This window comes from Hakea prostrata, chromosome 5, assembly GCF_041222555.1.
Source record: "Hakea prostrata isolate BN-2017 chromosome 5, UWA_Hpros_2, whole genome shotgun sequence".
Taxonomy (NCBI): domain Eukaryota; kingdom Viridiplantae; phylum Streptophyta; class Magnoliopsida; order Proteales; family Proteaceae; genus Hakea; species Hakea prostrata.
This window is the reverse complement of record NC_142604.1, coordinates 51,450,310-51,478,170: the sequence shown is the minus strand read 5'-3', so window position 1 is coordinate 51,478,170 and position 27,861 is coordinate 51,450,310. Positions and strand designations below refer to the sequence as shown.

Sequence of the window (27,861 nt, the reverse complement as noted above, 5' to 3'; positions counted from 1 at the left end):
ATAAAGGCGGGAAACCCTGAAGAATTTCAACAGGAACACAGCAGAGTTCCCCCTTGTCGTCGCCTTCTGGTTCGTCTCCATTGCTAACTATCCTCATGGGTATTAAGGTTTTCAACAACTCAAACTCTTTATCAAATCTTTCGCTTTTCAAGATTTACAGTTATTTTTCCGAAACTTCGCCTTATTGTACTTGTCAATCTCATGGCTTTGCTAGGGTTTAACAAAGCTACTTGCGGACAATGCTCCGAAATGCATGAAAGAGCAGAAATTCGAGAGCTATTTTGGTCGTAAAATCGCCATTGATGCTAGCATGAGCATCTATCAGTTTCTCGTTCGTACTACCTTAATTACTCAAGTTCAATAGGCTTTCTCGATTTTATACTTCTTCATGTCACTGTTGAATGTTGAATCTTGCAGATTGTAGTGGGGCGGATTGGTACTGAGACCTTAACTAATGAAGCTGGCGAAGTAACAAGGTAGGAATTAGCTGTAATAAAACAAAAATTCTCCCCTTTTTCTACAAATCTGAGTACTCATTTCATGTTGTCTGTGGTATAGTCACTTGCAGGGAATGTTCACTCGAACAATTAGACTTCTTGAAGCTGGAATGAAGCCCGTGTAAGTTGTTTCTTTCACATCCCCACCTTCAAAAACCTTCAATTATTGAATTTTCCTTCCTCTGAACTACAATTATCAGGTATGTTTTTGATGGAGCGCCACCAGAAATGAAGAAGCAAGAACTAGCAAAGCGGTATATCACTTATAACAGTGGAATCTCAATTACTGGTTTCTACTCCAAAAATCAAAATGATTATAAATCGTCAGTATTTACTCTGTGATTTTGTGTATGTGGTTCCTGCAATGGTCTTATACCATGATTCAGGTATTCCAAAAGAACAGGTGCTACTGAGGACTTGGCGGCAGCGTTAGAGGTCAGCATTTCTTCACTGTCTGTCATATTAGCTTACATATTTGCTCTGTAATTTATTTAATTTTGATGAATATTGCAGACAGGAGAAAAGGAAGACATAGAGAAGTTCAGTAAAAGGACGGTTAAGGTGTGTTTGTTTCCTCAACTTTAAAACCAACTTTTTCAAATTGTTCCTTTTTTGGTGCAAATCAGTGCGCCTTAATCAGCAGAGAAATGTTGAAGTTAACATTTTCCCAATCAGTATGTTTAGAAAATGAGAACTGTTGCATGTTGAATTTTATAGGTTTTTCATTTGTTTCTTAAACAGGATTTTTTTTGATCCCTATATATTTTGATTGTTTATTGCTCTTTGAAGTTGCATGCTGAAGAACCAAATACAGTGAATCCACCTTTTTAAAAGTCATCTACGCTTTTTTTTTTTTTGGGTTTAAAATGTGATATTTAACTCGGATGGCTGAACTAGTCGTCATTCCTTGAACATTATGTTGGGAATTGGGGTGGCAAGGTTCTGTTTCTTTCAACATAAGATGGGGAGAAGTAAAAGATTGGGTATAAAAATTCCATTTATAGTTCCATTGGAGGTGAAAATAATGAGTGTACAATTGGGCATACAATTTCATGCCCTAAGAATATAACATGGTATGGAAAGTAAAACATCTTATCTTCCTTTATTTATTTTTGTTAAAGTAATTTTGTGGATATAATTGAAGATGACAAAATGATGCAGTGATTAGTGTAAGAACTGTTAGGGCCTAGGTAACGAATTCTCAATTACAATTTGATTACATCAAGGACCATCTTTAGGCTCGTATTTCTTCGTGCTTACTGTGAATTGATTTAACTGGAGATATTCAAGATAAGATTGCTTAACATGTTTCTTTCTGATGAGTTTTGTTTGGTGGATGAGTCAAAAGTAGGAATTAATGCCAAGTTAAAGTTATGGAGATCAAACTTGGAATCACGAGGTTTCATAAAGAACTAAATTACGAAGAATGAAGTGGAGAGTTGAGTTTGGTGTGTATTCCTTTAAAACTTAAAAGGAAATGGAATCACAAGGTTTCATAAAGAATTGAAGTATGAAGGATGAAGTGGAGAGTTGAGTTTGGTGTGTATTCCTTTAAAACTTAAAAGGAAAATTTTATAACTCCTGTCATCCCATTGTTTCTGTTCATTGCATTTGAGGATTCCCAAAAATCATTTGAATCTCTATATTTTATTAATGGTTGTACTAGATTCGAATTATCCATTAGCCTTAGTTGGTATCGTTAAAGCAGATTCTTCAGCTGAACAGGAGTTCCAACAAGCTTTGAGATGTTTTTTTATGTTGGAAGCGACCTGTATTATTCTATATTTATTTTCAATCTTAAATGGATGAGTGAAGGAGAAGAAAAAACTGGAGAAGGGGAGGAAAATACAGAAAAGAAGAAGAATAGAACCTTGACCGACTCCATTTCCTCTATTGAGCACCCTCAGGAGCTCCATCTGTCAAGAAGGAAAGGCTCCCACATAGGGCTTTTAACAATTTATTCTGGAATTGGGCTTGATGCTTTAACTTATAGACCTTGTAGTTCATATTTGCATTAGTTCATTTTTATTTATACATACGCTGGTGTGTTGTATGTCTGCTTGTTTTTGAGGGTAATATGATTGCTTATTTTTATTTTTTAATATTCAATGCATCATTTCATGCATATATGTGGTATGATTTGATGTTGTACGTTTAGTACGATGTTTCTAAATAACCAATTCCTCAAGTCCAAAATTTGGGTTTCTACCATGTTCTTCACAAATCTTGTGATGATTTCCTTTATCTTGTTTCTATATATGTGCATATTTAACCACGTGTTTTAACCAATTGAACACTTGGGGGGACTAATTGATATGGTGGCTTGTATCTCATACTTGACCTTTTCATCAGTCCAATATCCCTAGAGAAGCAGTTGTGCTATTATAGGTTGATAATTTCTCACTGGCTTCCTGATTCTGAATGGTTCGCCATATTAGATGTTACTGAACTCAACTAAGGGCAAGAACCAGATGAATTTATGTGCATGGTGGTTTCTCTGTGCGTGTCTGTTTTTATTTCCCCCCTCTTCAATTAAAGTTATGGCTAAATGCTCTTGCGTGCATATGGTGGGTTCTGTGTCCCCCTCCCCTCCACTTCTCTCCTCTTTCAGATTCATCTGGAAAGTGAAAGGAAGGTTACTTATTCTAGAAACACTTGGTAGCTGCTTTTGCCTATGAGAGCTTGTGGTGTATGTTTTCTGCAGGTGACAAAGCAACACAATGAGGACTGCCAGAAACTTCTGAGACTCATGGGAGTTCCTGTGATTGAGGTTATATAGATGACACAGAACTAAATTTACATTGGACTTCTTTATATATGTTTAACTAGTTGCACATATATTATCTAACTTGTTCCCAAAGTTCTCTTTACAAGTTTTGCACATTGTGTACTTGTCCCAATCTGATATTATTTATTTTTTCTCGCTGGTTTTCCCAGGCTCCATCTGAAGCAGAGGCAGAGTGTGCTGCACTTTGCAAAAACGGGAAGGCAAGCTTCTACATATTGTTGAAATGTTTAATTTGTTTTGCCTGGTGTCTGATACCTTGAAGTTATCATATTTGATCCTTGAATTTTTCAGGTATATGCTGTGGCTTCTGAAGATATGGATTCTCTAACTTTTGGGGCCCCTAGGTTTCTTCGCCATTTGATGGATCCTAGTTCAAAGAAAATCCCTGTGATGGAATTTGAAATTTCAAAGGTGTGTGGTCAAAAGTTCAAAATAACAAAATAGGGTTGGGGTGGGAGGAAGAGATGGGGAAAAAGGAGAAGCTAAAACACGATTGTTTAGTTGTTAGTTCTGATCATATTGTTTCCTGTACTGCTTCTTTTTCCAGATTTTACAGGAGCTGAATCTGACCATGGATCAATTCATTGACTTATGTATTCTTTCTGGGTGTGACTATTGTGAGAGTATTCGAGGTAGGGCAGAATTTCCATTTTAGATTCTTAATGTTTTCTTGTTAATGTGGAATACTTTGCAAACAAGCATAGTTTTGACTGTAATGAGTGCACAAAGGTCATCTAGTCAGCACAATTAAGTTTATAATCAATTACAAATGCAATAACATAAAGCATATTGAGGATTATCGAAGTAACTGATAGAGGTTAAAACCTGTTCCAACAAAAAACTCATCACATTAATGAAATTGTAAAATATATAATTTTCAAAATTTAGAGATATGATCCATAGATCTTAATCTCGTTAGCTTTCACGGCTGATGCATGAATCTGACCATATCTTCTGTGGTTTACAGTTTTGACTTTAAACTTGTCCTAGACATCCTGTTTGGCTGTTCTTTTCAGTTGTTCCCATTTCCCAACCCACCAAAAGGACATAAGCCTTTGGGGGTTCCCAGGCCTTGGGGAATAATGCTAGTTCTAGAATATTCTGACCCCTTGGATTACAAATACACTCAAAATGACAAAATTAGACTCTGCTTTGCGGCTGATCTAGAATATTTAGGGTCATGAGAGTAGTTAAAAGTAGGTGTTTCCAATCCGTAGAGACAACAACAATGATAAGAAGCCTTGTCCCAAGTAAATGGGGTTGGCATTCCTTGCCTTCCAATCAGCTCTATCTGGTATTAGTTATAAGGCCTAAGCCATGCATATCCTTTCTCACCACTTTTGATTAGGTTATCTTAGGTTTGTCCCTATCTCTTCTAGTTCCTTCAATCTGGATAAGTCACTTATCTATACAGGGGTATTTAAAGGCCTCCGTTGAATGTGGATTTGTTACTTCAATCGACTTTTTCGTAGTTTATCATTTATCAGAGCCACTCCTAGCCGGTATAATATGATGAATCCTTGCGTTATTCTTCCCCTTTTTGCCATTCATCTTAGCATCCTCTTTTCTGCTATGTTGAGTTAATTTGTATGATGCTTCTTAGCAGCCCGACATTCTGCACAATAGATTATAGTTGGTCGTATGACGATCCTATAGAATTTCCAATCCATAGTTAACCTCTCACAATAATCAATCAATAATCCAACCCAAGTATGAATTAACCTATATGCCGCATTCACAAGTCTAGAGTAAGTTATTAAACCATAAAATAAATTGAATCAAGAAATAATGCAGCACAAGAGGGTGCAAAGACATTGCCACTGGGGGGGGGGGTCATGGTGGGAACTGGACCTCAGAATATCAGTTTGAACTGATGGCTGAAACTGAAGTATTTTCAGATATTGACTTGGGTCAGAAGTTGAGAGCTTTTAATGATCTCAGCCATGAACTCAGTATGCTACAAAAAACCTGGCCTACTTGGCCTTTGGTGCACTGATTTGACCCTTGACATATCACCTGGGACTCCAGGTGAGTGGATGATCATTGAGAGCTGAAAGATTACAGCAGAAAAACAAGGGGAAAAGCCAAACTGCTGGTTCTGGAATCTTCTTTCTGGTCAGCAGCAAAGGCATCAATAGGTTAACTTTCTAGGTGGATCTTCAGTTGGGAGGGAAAGGAAGAACAAGAGGGATAGAGAAGTTGAGCCTCTGTTAGGAGTCTTAGGACACCAATTTTGAGGAGCGTACTCCTTAGGCGTAGAGTACAAGGGAGTGTAGGGGATCAATTCCAAATATTGTAATTAGTTTGTTAAGCTTGTGTTTAGGCTATATTATGGGGAAGAGTGTGACAGTGAGAGGGGGTTTAATGAGTTAGTGTTTTGTCTGGGGGTGGACTTGTTTGAGGAAAGGGAAAGACCCTTGGGGTATTTTGAAGGGTGTATTCAGGTCTGGGGAGTTTTGTAACGGAGTTCATTTCCTGAGTTTAATGAATGATTATTTGCACTTCGTCTTTAAATCTTGTTTATACAATTTGAATGTTGTGTGTGTGTGAATGAGTGAGTGAATCCATTTAGGGCTTGATTCAAGGGTCCTAACAACTTGTATCAGGGAGCCATCATGATCCAAGAGGTGACATGGCATTGTCTCTATTTTCCGGTGAAGGGAGGGCGTAGGAATGGCTTACAAAGGTCTAGCTTTTTTGTTGGGAACATTGGGTCGAGCACGAACATCAGCTGGGAGTAGCTCTCCAACATTTGGAAGGAGATTCGTTAAATTGGGTCTATAGGAGGTGTTGGTCGGTATTTAATCAGGCGACCTTCAAGGAAGCCTTGAAAATGGGAAGGATACATATCTGAGTTTGGAGTTGGACATTCCCCATGTTGAAATTGAGAGGCTAATGATAACAAGGATTTTGAAAAATCAGACTAAAAAGGGGACAGGAAGAAGACGTGGAACAGAGGGCGGAGGAGGACTGCTGGCTGGCTGTGGGGGCTGCACCAGATTCATAAAAGAAGAGAAAGAGGAGAATTGAGCTTGGATTGGGATGTCTACCATACTAGGATTGAAGGCAGTACGTTGTGCGATCAAATTGGAAGGCCAAGCATTAACATCGAAGGGAGGTATTGAAGGAATAGCTGCTGGAGGCGTACAACCAGTTGCAAGGAGGTCCTGCCGTCACATTTGGAGAAGACAACACAAGAGGGGCTTGGATGTTTGACATTTTACCCTAAATCAGTTTATGGGTTTGGCTCAAACCCTAAAGACCAGAAACCACGATATATGGGCCCAACTTCGGCCTGCTTAGTCTCAGGCCCAAGGCTAGGCACAATTATGTTCTAAAGAACCACCATGGGTGGGTTGTTCCGGAGGCCCAGCAGTGTAAGAATAAAGTTCATCCAAAAGAGCCTCCATGGGCTGGGCCCATTTTGCTAATCCAAAGTCCAAGCCATCTCATTATTAATTTGGGCCCAACTGTAGGCCTGTAAATGGACCGGATTCGGTTCGGATACACCAGTATCCGAATCCGAATCCGATTAGCAAATCCGCTATCCAAATCCGAAACTTTATCGGATATTCGATAATAATCCGATCCAATAAAATATCCGATTATTGATTGATAATTGTCACTTTTTTACATTTTTTATTATCAATTTCTAATTTCGATTACCGAATACCGCTATCCGAATCCGATTATCATCTATTTTTAAAGAAAAACAGTTAAATACTTTACTCTATCCGGATAAAAAATTATCCGGATATTATCCGATCCGATAAGCAATTATTCGAATCCGAATCCGGTTGCTTAGCGGACGGATACGGATATTTTCCGGTAAGAAAATTTTTAGATACGGATACCCTTAAACGAATACGAATGCGAATTCGGAGGCGGATTTCGGCTATCCATTTACAGGTCTAGGCCCAAGTAATTCAGATGGACCAAGTCTAACTCGGGAACCAGTATGACCCACGGGTTGAACCTTGTAGGCTGCAGCGGGTCAATTGAATTGACGGTCAATTGGACCTTCAACCTTCGACTCTAGAGTGTGCGTTATCGCTACAACAAGGAGCTCTATCAATTTGGCATACCTATTGCACAAAGAATCGATAGGGGCATTGAAGGAGAGTGCATCGATCCTTACGGTGACGGTGATCCTTCTTGCGATCAAAGACAACCCTGGGGAAGGACTAGTGATGGCGACTGTGATTTCTCTAGGTGGTTTCTCGGCTATACATGCTGTGATGCTTGTGGTAGATTGTTTGTTAAGGGAAAACATTGTCCTGTTCGTTTGAAGGTTTACAGAGGTTTTGAATCAACGCCGATAGTTTTCTGTGATGCTTACCAACTTGGGTGCTTTGTGATTGTAATCATGGTTCAAGATCTTGCTCTCGAGTGAGATATCGCCCCTTCCAAAAAACCGAGATCTCAACCAAGTTTGTGAAATCTCGGTTAAGATATGGTTTTTTTTTCAAGCCAATTCGATGGTCCATCTTGGTGGGTTTTAGGGTCCAAGTTGGGCTCTAACTTGGTAGTTAGCCCAATTGAGGCCTTTTGAACACATTGGTGGCCTTGGATTTGTGAGAAAACAACCCTAAGTATGAGTGTTAAGTTGACGTTGAGTGTGAAACCGAAATGCTGTATGACTGGGGAATGCAAGATTACGCAACATGTAATATAGAACCTTTAAGGTTTATAAATGAAAAGTAAATGTATCAAATACATCAAGTAATTTAAATGTCATCGAAATTCCATCCATATGAGTATCACAACCTCAACACTCGAGAATAATAATAAAATTATACAACCATTAGAAATTCTATATTAGTTGAACTCATAAGTTCATGAGACAAACATAGAATGATCGATCATCCTTTGGTGTTGTAGATGTTCTAAAAATAGTTGCATGTGAAAATCCAGCTGAATCTGCAAAAAAATGCGATAGAAATTGAGAGTTTCAACAAGATATGGCGAGATCTGGAGCAAGATGTGGGAATCTTGCCCTTCATCTTGTCTTGCTTTCTTAAAAAAGTGAGATCGCGAGATCTCAAACCATGATTGTGATGGCATCAGCCACGAAAAACAAAGTAAGGAAAAATGATACCCACATAAAGGGAAAGGAAAGGAAGAAAGAAGAATAAAAATGAAGAAACGAAATAAGAAAAGTGGGAAATGGAATCCGAAAAATGAAAAATGGTAAGAGGCAAAGTGGATAGCCCAGGAAATTTGGAAAACCTCAGCTGCTTGGTATCGGCAATGTCACATCCACCTAGCCGGTACCCTACCTGGCATACCCGAGTGTGTGATCCACAACCCCGAAGATCAAGTATCGAGGAAATCATCCTGCCACATATACAATAACATAATCATAAACAGGAAATAATCATGGTTTAAATATTATAAACAAAGATTAAAGTCAAGAAATGAATAAACAATATAATCAGAAATGAAATAGATAATGTATGTATGCATCTAAACTCTATGTATGCTGGTCTCTATTGGCAGACATGCTTTAAGTCATAGCACCGTACTTCTTTGGGTAGGTCACACACACGGCTCCGGTTGGTAGTGGGTCCAGCATCCCTCAGGACAATCCATGGCTGGGGGTTAAGTCACCGCTCTCTCACATCACCATTGGTCTAAGTACCGGCGCATGTCAAGGTCAAAGCCTAGCCAAATGCAAGTCTCCTACTTAGTTACATCAACTCAGGTCCAGATACTTCCATTCCTCGCCCCGGGCGGTCCTTTCCACTAGAGTCCTAATAATCCGGACTACGGACTCATCAACCCTATTGGTTATCCACATATGGTAAACGGGAAGCTCTCATGTCCTCTCATGGGTTGGTTACCGGTCTTAAGCGCCCATGAGCCCAAGTCTAGCCATATGCAACCCTCCAATAAATGGCCCCCACAACATGATTCCCGTCCTCTCACGGGTTGGTTACCGGTCTTGAGCGCCCGTGAATCACATTGCTATCACGGGTCGTTCGGTCTCAATACCCTTCCGATTTGGGTCTGATATAATGGGGACATCCTAGCCAAACACTGCTAGTCAGCCCTAGGTATGACAACCAATGATTCGGGAAAGCGTCGATGGGCATCTTCGGAGAATATTCCATACTATTCCCTCCGATGTCCAAGGACAGAAGCGTCAAAAGGACACTTCCCAATCCCAAACCATACTTAATCAAACACATTCTCAGATCAGTCATGACATACACAACCAACAATTCATCATATAAAAGAGAATGTAAAAGCATAGTCCGATCAAGTAGTAATAAACATTTCATATACTTGAATAATGAAAAAGAATACATAAACAAGTGCTACTATACTTACAGTAGTGCATCAGAAGTATAAGATACAAGAACAATACATAAACTCAGAGTTTCATAAAGTAGAAACCAGAGAGTATGTGATCTATGTAATTATGAAATAACTGTCCTTACCTTATATAACTCGCAAAGGAATCTTAGGGAATCAAGTAAGACCTTGACTAAACCTGAGAAGAAAGTCCTAAATAAGTGTATACAACATATTAGGAAAGATACCTAGAAGGAAAGATATCAAAACAATCAAAACAGACCAAAAATGAGGTTACTGTACTCATTGGTTGATTGGATTGGTCTATTGCCCCAGTCGACCAATGAGTCGACCAACCGAGACAATGGCCTTCAAGAATTAGAATTTTGGGAAAATAAAACCGAATTTGGTGGTTCAAAAGGGTACAAAATCAGGGGGAAACTACAATGGCAGCATACTAGTATATAGAGGACATCAAAACACTAATCGAATCAAGTTTTCAAGTTACAAATTAGGAACCAAAAGTTACCCTAATTAGGTTAATCATGGATCATGAAGAAAGTATGGTATAATCAAGGATAAAGAACTAAAGGTTGATAGGTTACAAATCTTGTAAAGAAAACACATTGATTGACTACTAATGAAATAGATCCAACCTTTATGGCTCTCATGAAACTAGGGTTTCAACCTTTATGGCTCTCATGAAAAGGTTGTGATCACAGGATGAAAGGGAATAAATTGTTTGGTCAAAAACAACAAGAAAATCATTCCATGATCAAGTTTAGATTAACATAAATATTGCCCATGAGGTTTCCCTCGCATGGGAGGTTACCAAGAGTTTCCAGAAAGATCATACAAGGGTTAGGGTTTCAAGAAAATATTTGGCTAGGGTTAAGATCATGACGATGATCATAGATCTCAAAGAATAGAATGAGATCATGGAATAGATGGTTGCAAGAATGCAGCATCTCCTTCCTGATCTCAATCAAGAACAAGATTAAAGAAAAGAAATTCAGAGATGGAGAAGAAAAAGAGAGCGTAGACATACCTTTGATGCAAGAGGAAGGAGATCACTTGAGTTCTTGCGAGATATTAACCAAGGATGCAAGGAAATTGATTAGAATGGAGTTCTAACTCGTTCTAGAGGCTTAGGAGGCAGAGGAGGCGGAGTAATCCCGAGATTTAGACTTAAATAGAGTAGCCATGACCTAATTAGCAAAACAGAACCAATTGGTCGATTGGATTGGTCGACTAATCCAGTCGACCAATGAGTCGACCAATCAGGACAGCAAGTTCAAACTGTGGATTTGAAGGCTTAGATCAAGTCCAAACATAACGGGGTTTTGCACACACCTAAAGTGACTTACCTAGTAGGTAGAAATGCCTTCGAACCAATACAGAGAGCACTCCAAGTCCATCAACTAATCCGATCTTCAACAGGATGCAGTTTCCATAAATGGAACACTGACATCAACACTCATGGATTTCAATCCAGCCACCAAGTCTTCTATTGAAATGGCCCAAAGCTGACTTCTTGCCTTACTTTGGGTTGTCGGACCTACAAACAACAGGGTTTCCGGGTCAAGGTTAGGGTTGGGTTTCACAGGCAATGTGGGTCGTTGCCCTTCGTAAGTCATATCTGCACAAGACAACTAACCATGCATGATTCTTGGCGACTTGCCTATGGTAATTTTAGGCCTGTCTTTAGCTCTTTTAGCTCCTTCAATTAGAATCAGTAACCCCTTCTAATTGAGGTGTCTCTAGGTCTCTGTTGCAAGTGGCCAAACTATCTCAGATGGCATTCTCAGAGCTTGTCAAACAAAAATTTCCAACTGAGTCCATGTCCCTTAAGCGAATTACAATTAATTATGAAAATATGTAGTGTACAATGTCAATGAAAAGCCTTATAGATTTGTAATGCCTTACATATTCTTAGCCAACCATTCTTCTTCATCTTTTATTATCGTTGAATTCAGTTATTTGGAGTGAAAATTATTTAAAGAAAGTGAAAAAACCCCCCAATATGTGAATGAAAAGAAAAATATCAAACTCTTGCATTCAGTAGCTCAGCTGCTTAGTGCGACAAGCTAACCTAACGGTTCAGATCATGGTTTCTTTAGGTACTTATGGTTTATTTCTTGTTGGTATGTGCTGAGCTGCTGATACTGTGTTTTGTTGAACTCAAACTCACCTTACTTTCTTATGATTGTTCTATTATTTTGAGTTATATAATGTGAAGCAAAGATGTTCATTGTGTTATAGTGCTTTTAAAGTGTTATTATTTTGCTTTAGATGGAAGTGTTGTTTTTGTTAATGGTTTTCACCAATCTATCAAATATTGCACATTCTAATTCTTTAATGTAAATTATGTCTTATTTTACATCTAAGAAATTGTGTTGATGGCTTGATTTCGCTATTGCCTTGCATAATTGCATGTGTTCTTTTTGGAGTGTGTATATGTGCTTCCTTATGGAGTATTGATTTTGTTGCTCATTTAAACCTGTACATCAATCAGGAATTGGGGGACAGACTGCTTTGAAGCTCATCCGCCAACATGGCAGCATAGAAAGTATATTGGAAAACATAAACAAAGACAGGTGCTCTCACTTCCGTTTTAAATTTGGAAGCTTAGTTGATACTGTGTTCTATGCTTGTGCTCGTGTTTGTGCTTGTGCCCGTGCCCTGATCTGTTTCTTGCATGGTTCTATAAATAACAACATTTTAAACACAGGTAAATGCCAGGCTGCCTGGTATAAAAGTTTTAACTTTATGTTGTTTTGAGAACTGATTTCTCCTTATAAATTAGTAAAAGGCAGAAGCGTATGCATGCAACTGGTTAATTATTTTTCAGTATGATGAGTTTGCACACCCACCCCCCTTCTTTTTTATTCCCTATCCAACAAAGCCATTCTCTTCTGTCCTTTTGTTTATAGGGAGAATGTTTACTTTCATCATTTACACACACATTTTTATTTTGACGGTTAATCGGTTCACAATTTAGAAAGCACATGCAATAATTTGTAAGTTTACTTATTATTCATGTTTGTGTTGTATTTGCTATTTGCAGAAAATACATTGATGTGGAAGTATTTTTTTCAGTAGACTTAGTGTATTAGCTAATTATACTTTGTGGTTCTTTTTTTTTTTTTTTTTGGGGGGGGGGGGTGGTGGTGTTGGGAGGGATCGATACTGGCTTGTATATACATTGTGTTACACGAAACCCTTCTTATGTGTGAGATTTGGGACCTAAAGAGGAAAGACGCAACATATCACATGCAGCTATGCAAGAGAATTAAACCAGAAAAAAAAAAAGAAAAGAAAAGAAAAAGAAAGTTCTATACACAGATCCCCTGCATTCCTAACGATAACCAAACCACCCCTACTTTCTGATCTTCATTACACGCTTCACCGGTAGATTAGTGATTTAAGGTTATTTGATAACTGTGCAGTTGGGGCGGGGTATATACTGTGTTGATGACTCTACTATTCTTCTTGGAAGATAGTGGAACCCCGCATTGATGTACACAACTTTCGCCGTTTCCTTTTTCTGCAAACCCGTCTGCCCAACACTTTGCTTTGATGTATCCTTAATTGAATGAGGGTCAGTTAACAAATTGTTGGATTCTATTAGGAGTCTAATAAGAGTTTGTATAGGAGTTAAATTAGAGTTTGCATTCATGTAAACTTCTATTCCTTGTAATAGTCTACTTTCCACTTAATTATAAATAGAGGGCTTGAGATCATGGATCAATAAGCCATTCACTACAATCGTTTCTTTCAACATGACATTAGAGCCTAAATTCGATTAGGATCTTTTTCTTCTTTTTCCTTTTTTTTTTCTCAACACTATCTTTTTTCGTTCTTCAGTTACTACTGCAAATTCGATTGGGTTTTTTTTCTTCTCGTTCTTCACGCACTATCTTTTCTGTTGCAAGAAGACCACAGAAAAAAAAATAATAACGAAGAAGAGAAGAACCATCACCGCTGGTTCTAACCCATTGACCTTTTTTTAGGCGTTCCATCCTTTTTTCTCTCTGTGTTCTTTGTTCCGCTGCATAATATATAGGTTCGATTAGGGAAGGCCAAGAAAGAGGGGGAAAAAAAAAAAGAAACAAAAAAGGGGGAAAGAAGAAGAACAAGAACCGATTCGCAGACTGCTTCTTGCTGCTTCCTACTGTTTCGCTGCTTCACGCTTTCGCTTCTTTTTGTTAGAAGCGAAATCACATCGCACACTGTTGAAGCTCCTAATTTTTTTCAAACCCATCGCCTTTTTTTTCTTTTTTCTGGCAGTTCTTCAAGTTCCGCTGCACTGAGTTCGATTAGAAAAGACCAAGAACAGGAAAAAAGGAAAGAAGAAGAGCAGAAGAACTCCGCAAACCCATCTTCTTCTATCTTCTTCTATCTAGAGTTTCGATCGATCGCTGCACCAGAAGAATTTCGATCGATCGCTGCTCCTCTCCATCGCCTCCGCCATTCGCCTCTACCATCGAACCAGGTAAGTCTTCGATTTTTTCAGGTGTGAGCGTGTGAGGAAGAAGATATCGTTGGTTATTTTATTTGGTTGGTTTTTTGGGTTCAACCTTTGGTTCGGTTTTTTTGCTTGGTTCAGTTCTTGGCTCATTATCCAAAATAGACAAACCATATTTTTCCTTTTTTGTCTCTGGTTCTATTAGCAAAAAAAAAAAAAAAAAGACCAGACCAGATTTTTTCTCTGGTTCTATTAAGCCAAAAAAAAAAAAAAAAAAAAAAAAAAAAAAAAAGGGAGAAAATTTGTCTTTAGTTTTTTGGCTATTGCATTCTACGACGTTTTAGTTTTTTTTCAAAAGGTGAAGACTGAAGAACTGCAGACACTTTTTTCAACATGACCATTATCGATGGTACTACTGCTCCCACTGGATCCGAATATTTTCCCACTCTTCATTCTCTTTCGGTAAGATTTGACGGCACAAATTACTTGATCTGGTCTCGATCTGCTTACCTGACTATTGCTGGAAGAGGACTAGTTGGATACATTACGGGCACCACTATCAAACCCACTACCGCAGGTGTTTTACAGGATAAATGGATATCAAACGACTCTCTTATTATGTCATTCTTTTTGAATTCCATGCATCCAAATATTGCCCGGGGTTACCTATTACTTGATACTGCAGCCCAAATCTGGAAGGCTACTACTGAAACATATGGACAGTTGGGGAATGATGCACAGGTTTATGAGCTACGAAAGAAGCATCATGAGACTACCCAAAAGGAACTAACTGTGGCCCACTATTATGCTGAGTTGCGATCTCTTTGGCAAGAGTTGGATCATTATGGGGATTATCACCCCACTAATCCAGATGATGTGGCGACATATAAGAAGTACATTGATAAGATTCGAGTATATGACTTCTTGGCAGGTTTGAACGTGGAGTACGATCAGATCAGAGTGCAAGTCTTAAGTCGTTCTCCCTTTCCTACACTAGAACAGTCTTATGCTCTTGTTAAGTGTGAGGAAAGTCGTCGATTAGTCATGCTTCATACTCCTATTATGGAGAAATTAGCTTTATAGTCTGTTTGCACTAAATCTGATCCAGCTAAGGAGATTGTCAAGCGTGAGCACTGTCACAAACCATATCATACCAAGGAAAATTGTTGGAAACTGCATGGGAAGCCTGCTGATTTTGAGCAAAAACGAGCACAAAGACAGGGAAAACCAAAGGCTAATCTTCCTGAGACAGTTTCCACCACACCCTTTGCAGACGTTGGTTTTTCACAGGAGGAGTTCGCTACTCTGCGACGTATTCTGCAGTCTTCTACTGCCGGTACAGCCTCGACCACTGCTTCCTCTACTACCCCTACCAACTCCTACCTAGCTACTTCAGGATCTGGGGAAGGAGATTGGACGTGGTAAATGGACTTTATTTGCTCGAGTTGATTGGAGGATCTACTTCTGCTTTGACTACATCTTCTAATCCGGTCCATTCGGTAATATCAAACCTTCATCAGTGGCACCGTAGGCTCGGTCAACCCCCTTTCAAATTTTGTCATTTTCTCTAGATTTGTTCCATTGTGCTTTCTTTTCGTTTGGGTTAGAATAGTTTTTTTTTCCATGGTAATGATTTTTTTTCTTACCCTAATTTCTATCCATACCTTTTCATGATACTTTCATCTTACCATTACAATTTCTTCCTTTCCTTGTTATTGTTTTCCCACGTTTAAAGCTACACGTGAGGGGGAGATTGAAGATGTCTACAATTCAATGCCTTTCATGTAGACTTCCTTATGAAGAATTTGATCTTTGTTACCTTTGAAAGTTTGTCCCTTACCTTCACAATCTTCTAATCCTTTGAAAGTTTGTCCCTTACCTTCGCAATCTTCTACTTTGGAGATCTAACATTGCTATAGAGCTATCTTTTTGACTATGCAGAACTTGATCTCTGTTAACCCTGGAGATTTGCCCCTTAACTTGACATCTTCTCTTCGGAGATCTAACCTTGCAAAAGATTTGTCGTTTGACCTTTGCAGAACTTGATCTCTATTACCTTTGGAGATTGTCACTTATCTTGACAAATTTTCCCCTACCTTTGGAGATTGTCCCTTGGCAAACTTTCCCTTTAAAGATCTAACATTGCTACAAATCAAAAGTTTCACTTTGGCTGTTTTACCCTAGCAATTGTTACCCCAAAAATATATTTTCCCTCGAATTTGCGCAGAAATTTAGTCTTCTCAACATTTGAAGATTCTACCTTTTTTCTTGGGCGTTCTTCCTTGGAGACATAAAGTTGCAGTAAAGATGAGGACAAAACAAATGGAAGTCTATAAGGCAAACGTAATCTATAAGTTTGAAGATCAAATTGCAGATGTTTACCTGGATAGATGTTTTATACTCTTTTGGTCAAGTTGGGCATGTGTGATATCCATGCCTCAACTTGAGGGGGAGTGTTGGATTCTATTAGGAGTCTAATAAGAGTTTTTATAGGAGTTAAATTAGAGTTTGCATTCATGTAAACTTCTATTCCTTGTAATAGTCTACTTTCCACTTAATTATAAATAGAGGGCTTGAGATCATGGATCAATAAGCCATTCACCACAATCGTTTCTTTCAACACAAATATCTTGTGAAAACCAACCTAAATGAGTCCAGGAAAGAGCTTGAACTTTCAGTTATGGAGTCGGTGGGGGTATAATTAGTAAATTCAAACGGGGTCTTTGGGGTTATCGCTTGCTTTGAGAATCCAGTGGTGGGATGGGGTTATAGGTATGAAGGGTCAAGTTTGGATGCAACCTTAAAACTAATGACTTCTTCACCACAGTGTTTTTAGGGTTGACAACTGATTTGGTTGGTACGAGTTATCTTTCTAGAGATGAGGATCTAGGGTTTCTAGGTGTCAGAATGGGATGAATCTTGGAAGCAAACTAGGAAATAGGAATAATCTTCAACTGTCTAGGACTCGAAACACCTAGGAACCTCAGTCAAGAATCTTAAGACAATTTTCTCACAAAGAAGAAAGGCAGCATTCAACTTTGCAAACAGACAAAATGCATTTAGCTCAAATCTAATCTTTTATTCATCCATGATGGGATATACTGGAGGGCCTTGGCAGCCCTAATTACGAAGTTTTAATAATAAAACGAAAATTAATTCGAAATAAAACATTACACTACCCAACATTTGAAGGTGCGAAACCTAGTTATGATGCTAGGAAAAGACATAATTACCCTGACTTAAAAATAGACTCAATATTGTGTGATTTTGTCCTTGAGCTAGATGCCCATTGGGCGTGGGCCTTGGTGCAATGGTCGGTGGATCACAGTGGTAGCCTGAGCTCATGGCATCGAAACAAATACCCAGGTTCTGCTTGTGTGAAAGCCTTTGGCACAGGGTTTTCCCTAAGCTAGATATCCATTCCAAGCTCATTAGAAGGTGCATTTCACCTTAAAACTAAAGGATCACAGGCCTATGACCTATGTGACCCACAACCTTGGGTTTATTTAAGGAGTATAGGCCCAGATAGGTGTGGGATCTGCATCATGCATCCCCATCCCCAAGGGTCACAAGGCACGCGAACCTTTTTACCCCTCCAACCTACCGCTCCTCCCATTTCTTATTTTTCTTCTTTCTTCTTTCTTCTTTGTGCGACCCCAATTCCTCAGCAAGTGAGCATCAAATCAAGCTTGGCTATGTGGTAGAATTTCTTTACTGAACTTGACTTGCTAGGCAGAAGTTTGACAAGTCCTATTCTTTAGACTCATAAATGTTGCCAGATGATGAGAATATTGATTGGAGACGAATTGTGATCTTGCTAATTACTGCTGGTCTCTGAACTTCTTTCTTTGGGTACTTACATGCTTTTCCATTTCATTTTGGACGGAGAAAGCAAAAAAAATTCTCCCTTTTTAGATTTTGGTTGTTTGACAGGGAATGCAGTCTTTTTGCTTCATTTATTTCTTTTTATTGTTGTTTGAACCTAATCTTCGGAAATGTCTTCGGAAATTGGACATAGATGCTCTTTGGAGCTGAAGAAAGAAATAGGGAAATAAATGTGGGTGTGTTCTTAGTTCTTGGGATTAAAACTCTGAATGGGTGTCTCAATATTAATGTGATATCATTTGTAGTGAATCAAGTTACATCTATCGCACTGAATGACCAGCGAGTCTGGGACTGATGGATATTTTCCAGTTTCCTGTGTTTGATGGTTTTAAAATGCTACACAACTTAAAAACTTGAAAACAACCAGTTCATTCCATTAATCAGTTCCAGGCTTGAAGAATTCCATGGGTGGTCTGAGATGAAGCTGGAGATGGAGATGGAGCTGTACAGTGAAAGGAGTGCACTGCAACATGGTTGCTTTTCTTCAGTTGGAGTTGCCTTCGGTGGAGCTGGAGGTTTCAGTGGTGAATCAGAGAAGGAAAGAAATGAAGGAGTGATGGGTCCCACCTTTTTCATATGGAAAAAATAAAAACATAGTAAAGGGTTGCTGGTAATGAGTTTGAAGCAAAATAAGGGTAAAATTATCATTTATCAGTGCATCTTTTTTGCCCCCAACCCCTTTAATGTCAAGGGGTACTGGATTAGTTTCAGAATGGCATGAGAGATCTGTGTCTTTAAGGAATAGGTCAGGGTAATTTAACTCTAAAAACAGGTAATTTATTGACATTGGAAACTAAATTAAAATTGATCATTTTCTACATAATTGTATTATCAAAATGACATTAGAGCACAATATGAAATTAAAATAAAAGACTACTAAATGGCAATGCCTTCCAAGCAACTATTTTCTCAATTTGGTTTCACCTCAGGCATGTCCAATGTTCAATCCTGGCAATGTATGCAAGATGTTCGACTGGTGACTATATTTTATGATGAATTTCTTTTTCCTTCAGTGTCAATTTTCGTCAGTCAATTTACGCTTCATGACAGATTTGGCTTCTTATGTTCAAAATATATGCACAGAGGCAATCAACTGATCTAATATCTGAAAATTTCATTTTATTTGTTTGTTGTTCCTCTCATCGTGTCCATCTTTAGGATGAGTTTAATAGTGATGTAATGATTGCTGTTCTCAATGCTCTCTGTAACCTTCTTTGGGATTTTCTATTTTGTTTTTCAGTGACAAGTTCTGTGAATTTCGTGTCCTTTTTTATTAACATTCGCCCCCCTGCTTTTTTTCGGTTCTTAATCATATTTGTCTCCTTATGCAGGTACCAAATTCCTGAGGACTGGCCATATCAAGAAGCCAGACATCTTTTTAAAGAACCTGTGGTCTTGGCAGACCATGAGCAATTGGAGCTTAAATGGACATCTCCAGATGAGGAGGTGGAGGATAGAATTTTGGATTTATTGTATTTAGTTACTTTTTAATACTTTGGTATCATTAAACTGCAATTTAGGTGTCTCTAATTTAAATTTCTTATTTATTTTATTCTTATAGGGACTTATAACTTTCTTGGTCAATGAAAATGGCTTCAACCATGATCGTATAACTAAGGCATGTCCTTAATTCATATTTAAACATATCTTATGCATTTTTCCCATGAGTTTCCGTTGCTTTTGAAAATGAATCACCAATCCATCTTCATGTTGATGTTCTCAATAGGCGATAGAAAAGATAAAAGCTGCTAAGAACAAGTCATCGCAAGGACGGTGAGTTTGATTTGACAAATGAAATGTGTGATCTTCTTATTCTGTATGCTTCTCTAATTCCAAACTGGTCTTTTCCAGGTTAGAATCCTTCTTTAAGCCAGTGGTGACCAGCTCAGTACCTACTAAACGGAAGGTTTTTTTTTCTTCTTTCTTTCCCATAACCATTCCAAGCATCTATTGTCAGAGGCTTTTTACTTTTATTTCAGCAATCAAATGTTAGATCCAGGCACGTGCAGTATACTTTTCATTGCTGTATTGTGTTTCTTGGAGTTAAAAAGGATTTCTTTCTGTACATGTGCACAGATTAAGAAGTGGTGCATGATGTTGGGGAATTATAATTTCTTTTTTTTTTGTGCGTGCATCTTTCTATTATGAAGTTAAGCTGCAGAATTTCTGGGTTTTAGATCTGGGCATAGTTGTCACGGCGACGAGGCGATGCGAGGCGGTTTTAGCTAGTTGGGGCGATGAGTCGACGAGGCACCCTCCGAGGCGCTTTTGAGGCGGTCGAGGCGTTTTAAGTGAAATTTTTACTTTTTAGTGTACATCTCATACACTAATTCATTATAAACCTATCTTATATATAATAAAAAAACTAATATTAGCCATTTAGCCTACCTCAAGTCATCCAACATACTACAAACCACACATAGTAGGTCCTAAATAAATTCCAAGTATCATACTACTTGGAGTAGGAATAGGATGCAGTAACCAGATAGTAGGTTCAGAGTATGAAAGATGTTGAATGACCTTTAAACAACAATAATCAAATACTACTTGGAGTAGGATAGGATGCAGTAATTAGATAGCAGGTTTAGAGTATGACATCAGAACATTACATGAATAACAATCACGTGAAAGTCACAGAGAAGTAGCTATGTCACAAGAACCACAACAGAAACTTTAATTGCAATTTGCAAGTCACAAAGAAGTAAATAATCAGTTAATAATCTCCAAACAGAAATTAAACAACGAGTAGCAACTTATAACATTGTTAAAACACAAAAAAAAAGAAGAAAAAAAGCATGTTGGCGACATACCGTCGCCTAAGATGGTGAACAAAATCACCGGAGGCCGCTGCAAAATGTTAATGAATTAATGTTACAAATGATCCCATGTATTCCATGTAACATTTGTATAAGCATTCAGCCATTAGATTATTCCCAATTGGAATCTAATTTCCAATTTATTTTTGGCCTTTGATTTGGAATAAAAAACGGTGGTTTTTAAAAATCCCATAAGGCGGTCGCCTCAGGGTCTGAGGCGTCCAAGGCGTCCGAGGCGAGCCCGAGGCGAGCTCGAGGCGACGCCTCAGAGCCTGAGGCGCCCGCCTTATGGGCTCCAATTGAGGCGAGTATCGCCTCAGGCCCTCTAAGGCCGCCAGGACACCAAGGCGACACCTAGGCGACGCCTTGACAACTATGGATCTGGGAAGGGGCTGATAGTTTGGGTCGAATCTAGGGGACTGTAGTTAGGTTCTAATTCTAAAGGGGGAAAGGGTTTGGGTGGATGGGTTCCTATTGGTTTTGAAATACTAGCTGGCACTTCAAAATTTTAGTTTTCTGGAATTCCAGATGTGCCGCAAGCTTAGGAAGAAGAAAAGTTAAGAGGGATGGGCTGGAATGATAGTGTAGGGTTAGGGGAGGGATCCTAATGCTGCCGCAGCCTGCAGGGTGGGGAAGGGGCTGGGTGTGACCTACAGTTGAGGGGGAGAGACTTGAACTGCAGAAGCTAGGGTTAGAGGGGAGGGGAAATGCCTGTGGGTGGGAGAGAATAAGTGGAATGGGGTTGGGATGGGGGAAGGGCTTATACTTAGTTGGGACTTGAAGAAGAATGTTATAATTTACAAGTTCTGCAGAAAATCACTCGCTTCAAGTAGCTGCAGGCACCCAGGGAACCCACGACCTCTCTTGCTTGCCTCCAACACTCAGTCAATGTTTTATTCATCAATGAGTTTCTGATTACAATGCTGGAAGGCTTATTTTTAGCCTACGAAAGAAGTTGAACTAGGACTCTGACTTGGAATGTTAATCAAACTGAAACTCTTAATTGACTAGGACGTTAACTCAGATAAGGAACCTTCATTAGTTACTCTAGGGTGAATTCTAACAGTAGATATGGATTCCTTGTTAGGAATAGGACAGCTGTAGGGGCCTTCTTCACAAACTAGGAATCCAGCTCTAATCAGGATTCTAAATAACTTGGAAATAAGGACTCAAATTTAAAAATACAAGTAGATCTAGTGTCCAACAAACACCTTGGATCTAACTAAAACCTAATTTGGACTTGACGAAAATATGCAAAATTATCAAAATACCCTATGCTTGGAATGATCACTTGGGTTGCTGGTATGGCCGCAGGTTACTGGTAAGCTCCTTGGCCCCTCTTTGGTTGGTACTGGATCTGGTGTACATCACCTTTAATGCACTAAGATCTCTGGTGCAGCCTTGATTGAATGAGGACCAAGAAACCAAGATCTGTAACAGAACCAGCTCAAATGGGATGAAAATTAAGAGTTTAGGGAAACTTAGTTAGGGTGAAGTGTTAGGTTTTCAAGAATTCAAAATTTTGAGACGCTGGTTTCTATGGTTATAATTTTTTTTTGTTTTGGGGGGGGGTGGGGTTGGAATAGGTTAGGTTTCGGATTGGAGGTCATAGGGCTGGTGGAGGATAGGCGTGACGTTTATTTGAATTCTGATGGCTGGTTTGGATGATCCAAGATTTCTTGGATTTAGGGTTTGGGTAACTCGATTGGGAGGTTTGGGGTTCCAACTGTGGGGAAGAGCTGGATCTGCAACTTACCTGCTGTAGAACCTGTTCCTCAGTTGGGGAAGGTGGATCAATTAAGATGTAGGCCCAAACCACACCCACAGCAATTTGGACTTTCAAGCACCAAGGACCTTCAAAGCCACCTTGGATTTCTAACCAACAAGCAACCAGTCCAATTTTATGACTCAGATCAGATAGTCTCACATAGACAGACAGAAGCTGATAAGAATATTGGGTCTTTTTTTTGTTGTTGGGGGGGGGGGGGGGAAGGTTGTATATAAGGGGAAAATGAGCCTTGCAATGGAAGTCCTCCTTAGATTATAACTTGGACAGTTGAAATTAGAGCACTGCTCTACCTTCAAATGGTGGAGGCTTTAGTAAGTCTACAATTTTTAAAATAGCAGGAAAAGACCTTCCTGCCATTGTATTTTAAATTTGGCCAGATTTTTGTTAATTAGACAACTGAACCAAGCCTAACCAAAAATTAAAAGACTTTGACTGTCAGAGGATGGAAAACTACTGCTGCTGAGCAGCAGCCTCAAAGACCCTATTTGGCTTCCTCTTGCAGATGTAGATTTTCAGCGCTGCATCAATCTTACTAATAGCTCCATTTTCAGCTGCTAACTGCTGAAACACCTCAATAACCTTTACCATCAGATTTGGTGCTGCTGGCAATGCTGTTTGTTCACATTCTGCCATACACTGTCACTTAATGTGGTTATAGATTGGTGAGACACTAACTAGAAACCTATAATCAGGATCTGATATAAACATGATATTTCATAAACTATGTAAAGAATCAAACTAGCTAATCCTTTATGCAACTTTATTACCCATAGTCTTAGCCCGTAAAAGTGACGTATTATATTGAAAGCCATGGGATCAAAGGCCGAACATCTATAGAACCCAACCCTGGATTCATTCCTAATAATTTTTGTGACAAATCTGCATGAGGGGGACTCCTCATGGAGATTTATGTTTAATGCTTGTTTCTATTTGATATGACCAGAGATGAGGAAGCAATCTAAGTTAATTTCCATTATCATTGGGAATTTTTTTTGTTAGAAACTCTCCTCCACACGCGGGAGGCTTACTATCAGTTCAGTCTACTCATCACGCTACGGTTTGAGTTTTCAGAAAGCTTGGCTTGTATTTTGCATGCTGGGATTGACAGATGGTGTGAGATCAAAGGTTATTGAGAAACTGCCGAAGAATGTACCTGGCCCTTTCTTCTTCTTTTCTCTTTTAGTTTGTTCTTTCGTTAAACTGCAGTCAGTAGTCTGTTAAGAGATACCAGACTCTTTTGCCATTGCTAAAGTTGCTATGTGATCTATAGAAGGCTGCAACATTCAATTCCAACAGAAAATGATTTAGAAGACGGATGAATTAGTCGTTAGGCAGACTGGTTTTCAGAGTCCATTGTAGTAATCTTCAGGTCCTGCGACTCCAGATCTGGCCATCAACTCACTCTTGGCCATATTTTGGTACTGTATCAAATCGTCAACTGTCTTATCTCCTCCACTCCATGCTTATATTGTCCCCATCTCTTGGATGAATATGGCTGTGACTGTAAGTTACTAGTTCTTCCTCCATTTTTTCCAATCTGCAAGAACCCATGACATCCAGTCATCCTTTGGGTGCTGATTTTGAAATTTCATCTCATAGAGGACCCAATTGCCTTCCTTTAACAGCCCCATCTGTGGTACCAATCAGCTGTTCTTGCTAGATGACCATTAGGTACTAATCTTGGCCCTCTGGTGTCACTAAAGTTCTGTCCATTGGAGACTTCAGGATTGATGTATGTTAACTTCTTATATTGTATGGTTGCTATGTGGTTATTTTGATTGGAAGTTTGCTGTGTAGACTGGTACTTTTTGGCAGTTAATGAAATTGGGCTTGGGACTTCACAATAGAATTGCTTCTATGTAGAGTTCAGTTGCTTCTTATTATCTTCCGTTTATTATTTCCAAGAGAAACGGGGGGAAATTTCCATAAAAATAAGTAGAATTTATAGAATAGCATTTTAATTTTACATGTTCCAGTGACCCCAAAATAAATGACAGGTCTGAACTACTACTACATTGCCATGGACCTTTTCTTTGTTCTACTGTTGCACGACTGTTTCCTAGTAAGCAAGTTCTAAAAGGAGCTCAAATGGGCTTTCTAAGTGTGTGTGTGCATGTGTGCTTTTTTTTTTTTTTTTTTGGGGGGGGGGGGGGGGGGTGGCTACCTGTCTTTTGTAGTTGGGTGGAAAAATACCTCATTGACCATGATTTGTATGGCACGCTGGTTACAGGAAATCAAGTGCACCATAGGATCTTCTAGATTAATATTCAGGCCTGTGATGTTCTCTCTGCATGCCTCTATCAACTCAAGCCCAAAGGCTGTTGGGGGCATATACTCAATGCCCTGGCATCCAGGTTCCAGAGCTCTATGCTTTGGCACATGAATCTGAAGACTCTGGTGAACCTTCATCTAAAACCAATTTTTATTTACTACATTCCTTTCCCTGATTTCAATTTATTGATTTTTTTTAATCCTATAATTCTTGTTTCTTGTCTTGCCTGAATCAATTTTATATCTGTCCTGTTGTATATTCCTAATATATTGTGCTTGCAAGTCCCCCTTGCATATCCTATCCTGTAAATATTTAGGATGTTGCTGGTTTTTATTGATTCTATTCAGGCCATGTTGGTTGCCGGCCCAAATCTATTTGTATAATTTCTTCTTAAGTCTTAATTCTTCCCAAGCGATATTTGGCCTCCCCCTTCATCAAAGTTTACGAAGTAGATCTCAACCTTGATTTTGAGGACAGAACTGGAATTTTTCTGTTTTCTGCTGATACCTGGTTCAAATGCAACAGGTTTCAGTGGTTAATTGACCATATATTGTCCTTAAAATTCACTAACCACAATTAAACATTCCTAAATAAGATGGTGCCTTTAAATTGTTTAAGAGCATACTTAAAATGTTTCTTTTGTACCTTAGGTTGGCTTTCATGACATGCCTTGCCTGCAGATTTGTCTAAGATATCGTTCGCATAATTTAGTACCATAACTTGAACAAATGGATGCAACCTCAATTTACAATTTCCAGTCCTAAAGAGAGAAATATAATTTAATATTGTTAATTTCAAAACATCACTTGAGTACAACCACTCAACCCACATTAAAGATGACACTGAAGACCTCTACAAAGCTCTCCATCCTAATTTCCTACTATGTTGATAGCACAAAAGGTTCCAGCTGGGCTCAAAAGATGAGGAAAGATGCTGCAGATTATGATACCGTTCCTTTGACTCAATGACTAAAGGACCTCCCATAGTATGCCTTAAGAACTGCTCAAATTCTGTCACAAAAACCTGAGTGCTCTCCCCTTAAAGTGGCCAATGAGAACTCACAGGATCAAAGGCCACCACCTACACATTCCAACCCAAGGCTTATTTCCAATAAAAGAAGCCATTCATGTAACTTGTTGCATCAAACATGCTGTATCTGCTGGTGTTCATCAATCTCTCTTGCTTTCTTGAAGTTACTCTCATTGTCCATCACCACTAGGAGAATTTCTGTATCTTCGCCTCTCCAACAAATTGTGAGTACATCTTTGTATTCTTCTTTTCTTTTGATGCATCGATAGACTTGAGGAACATAGCATGCCTTCACTGTATACTGTAAAGTTGATGATGGACTGTCCATCACATGTCATTCAGTCCATAATTTGACATTGTCTCCTTAATCCTTCCTTTGCTTGGCTCACAAGCAGTGGAACTTTTCACTCCTTCCAAATGCTTACCAATAATGCTTGGCATGTTTTCATAGTTGTGTCTGTCAGTTTTATGTGGTTAGATATACAGTGGTAAAAGAAACAGCGGCATCCCCCACCTTACCTCAGTACACTTGCTTCAATTTTTGCTGTCTATTTGCCCTAGTCCTGGAAAGTGGAGGATGTTGCTCAAGTATTTCAATAGCATACTCCTAGATTCAACTCCTTGGAGATTTGAAACTTATTACCGACTATTTCCTCAAGTGTTGCTTCTAGCCAAGTATATCAATACTAAATACCGTATTTGGTAGGCTTACAGATGCGGCTTTGGATTTTGGCTGGAGGGCATTAAAAGGGTTGGATTTAGGGCATATCTTTTACAATACCTCGATTTTCTTCAATGGAGGTCAATACTGTGTTAAATGCAATTGTTTAGGAGGTCAACTGTGTCAAAGGAGTGCATTGTCCTATTAGAAAGTTTCCATTGAAATATTGCTCCTGCAACCTCTACTCTTGCCATTCCTACCATAAATATAGTTCTAGCTTCAGTGTTTTGGGTCATGCTTCACAACATTCATGGAATTAGTTTTTTGTGCTTACTAAAAAGCTTGTATCATTATCTGTCCTTTCTGATATGTGCTTATTCTGGTTTGATTTTTTTTTTTTTATGTATGTTTCACATTGACATTCATGAAATTAAATTAATCTGTATGCGAGTTGTCAAGCTTGCATCATTTTATGACTTTTCTAATACCCCCATTATGTGAATCTAATTTTTGTTATTTGTAATGGTGTCTCTTGACAGGAAACAGTGGACAAGAAGAGCTCAAAAGAAAGTCACAGCAAAAAGTCAAAGGGCTCTAGTGGGAAGAAGAAATAGTTTTATTGTAAGCTAGTGGGGTTTGGAAAAAATTGTCAAGATCTAATCCCATCTTCAAATTAGGATTATCTTTTCTGTTTCATGGATTTTTGATCTACTTAAAGCGATTTCCTTAGTAGTTCCCATGCTATGGTTGACCTCCACAATGCACTGTTGTCCACTCTAGAATCTCTGGATGTCAAAGGAAAGGCTGGGGTGGCAATTCCCACCATTGATAATCAAGGAGAGTCCCTAGGTTTGCTTGAATTTCAGGCTCAAAATGTTCTCCCAGATATTGGCATCACTCTTCGTTTCACTAGTTTCAAATTTCCTGTTTGGAAATTCCATTGGGCTGAAATTTGACTAGTGAGCAAGGATCTTGGGATCTATCATTGAAAAGAAGGAACCAAATTTATCAACTTGTAATCTCTTTTCAAGCGGTAATGTCATTGTTTGGTGATGCTTGATAATAAGAACGTGACCCATTTTTGCACTTGGATAGGAAAAATATGTACATCAAATGAATCTGTGTTGTCTGAAGCTTGAACAACGTTGGCTAAAGTTTGTTTACTTTTACAGGTAAAATTTAGTCTTGAAACAAATGGAGTTGCTCTGGGTTGAAACCTATGGTTAAAATTTAGATCCAAGCCCCCTTGTAGATTCATTCTTCCTTTACTCATGTATTAAACAGAATTAAATAACACTGCGGACTCTTTTCCTTAGATCTTGCTCGTTGCTTGTAAGATATAGTGGTCAAATTCCAATC

The 27,861-nt window shown here is 38.8% G+C and overlaps 1 protein-coding gene across 2 annotated transcripts; it reads left to right on the top strand.

Moving 5' to 3' along the window:
• On the top strand, positions 1 to 27,859 carry LOC149016451 (5'-3' exonuclease family protein). Of its 2 annotated transcripts, XM_089154572.1 has the most exons (18): positions 1 to 107; positions 215 to 331; positions 418 to 476; positions 559 to 618; positions 698 to 751; positions 884 to 932; positions 1,011 to 1,058; positions 3,202 to 3,267; positions 3,435 to 3,485; positions 3,577 to 3,696; positions 3,833 to 3,917; positions 12,098 to 12,179; positions 19,267 to 19,381; positions 19,497 to 19,553; positions 19,662 to 19,708; positions 19,787 to 19,841; positions 24,771 to 24,937; positions 27,042 to 27,859. In XM_089154572.1, the coding sequence occupies exons 1-17, from the start codon at positions 96 to 98 to the stop codon at positions 24,921 to 24,923; spliced, it is 1,230 nt and encodes a 409-aa protein (XP_089010698.1). In that variant the 5' UTR covers positions 1 to 95; the 3' UTR covers positions 24,924 to 24,937; positions 27,042 to 27,859. The 2 variants fall into 2 exon arrangements, with proteins under 2 accessions (XP_089010698.1, XP_089010699.1); XM_089154573.1 differs by lacking the exon at positions 24,771 to 24,937.
• The last annotated feature ends 2 nt before the right edge of the window (positions 27,860 to 27,861 follow it).

Coding starts and splice junctions, on each gene's coding strand:
- LOC149016451 (XM_089154572.1), top strand. Junction 19,382..19,496: donor GGACATCTCCAGATGAGGAG/GTGGAGGATAGA, acceptor TTATTCTTATAG/GGACTTATAACTTTCTTGGT. Junction 19,709..19,786: donor AACAAGTCATCGCAAGGACG/GTGAGTTTGATT, acceptor GGTCTTTTCCAG/GTTAGAATCCTTCTTTAAGC.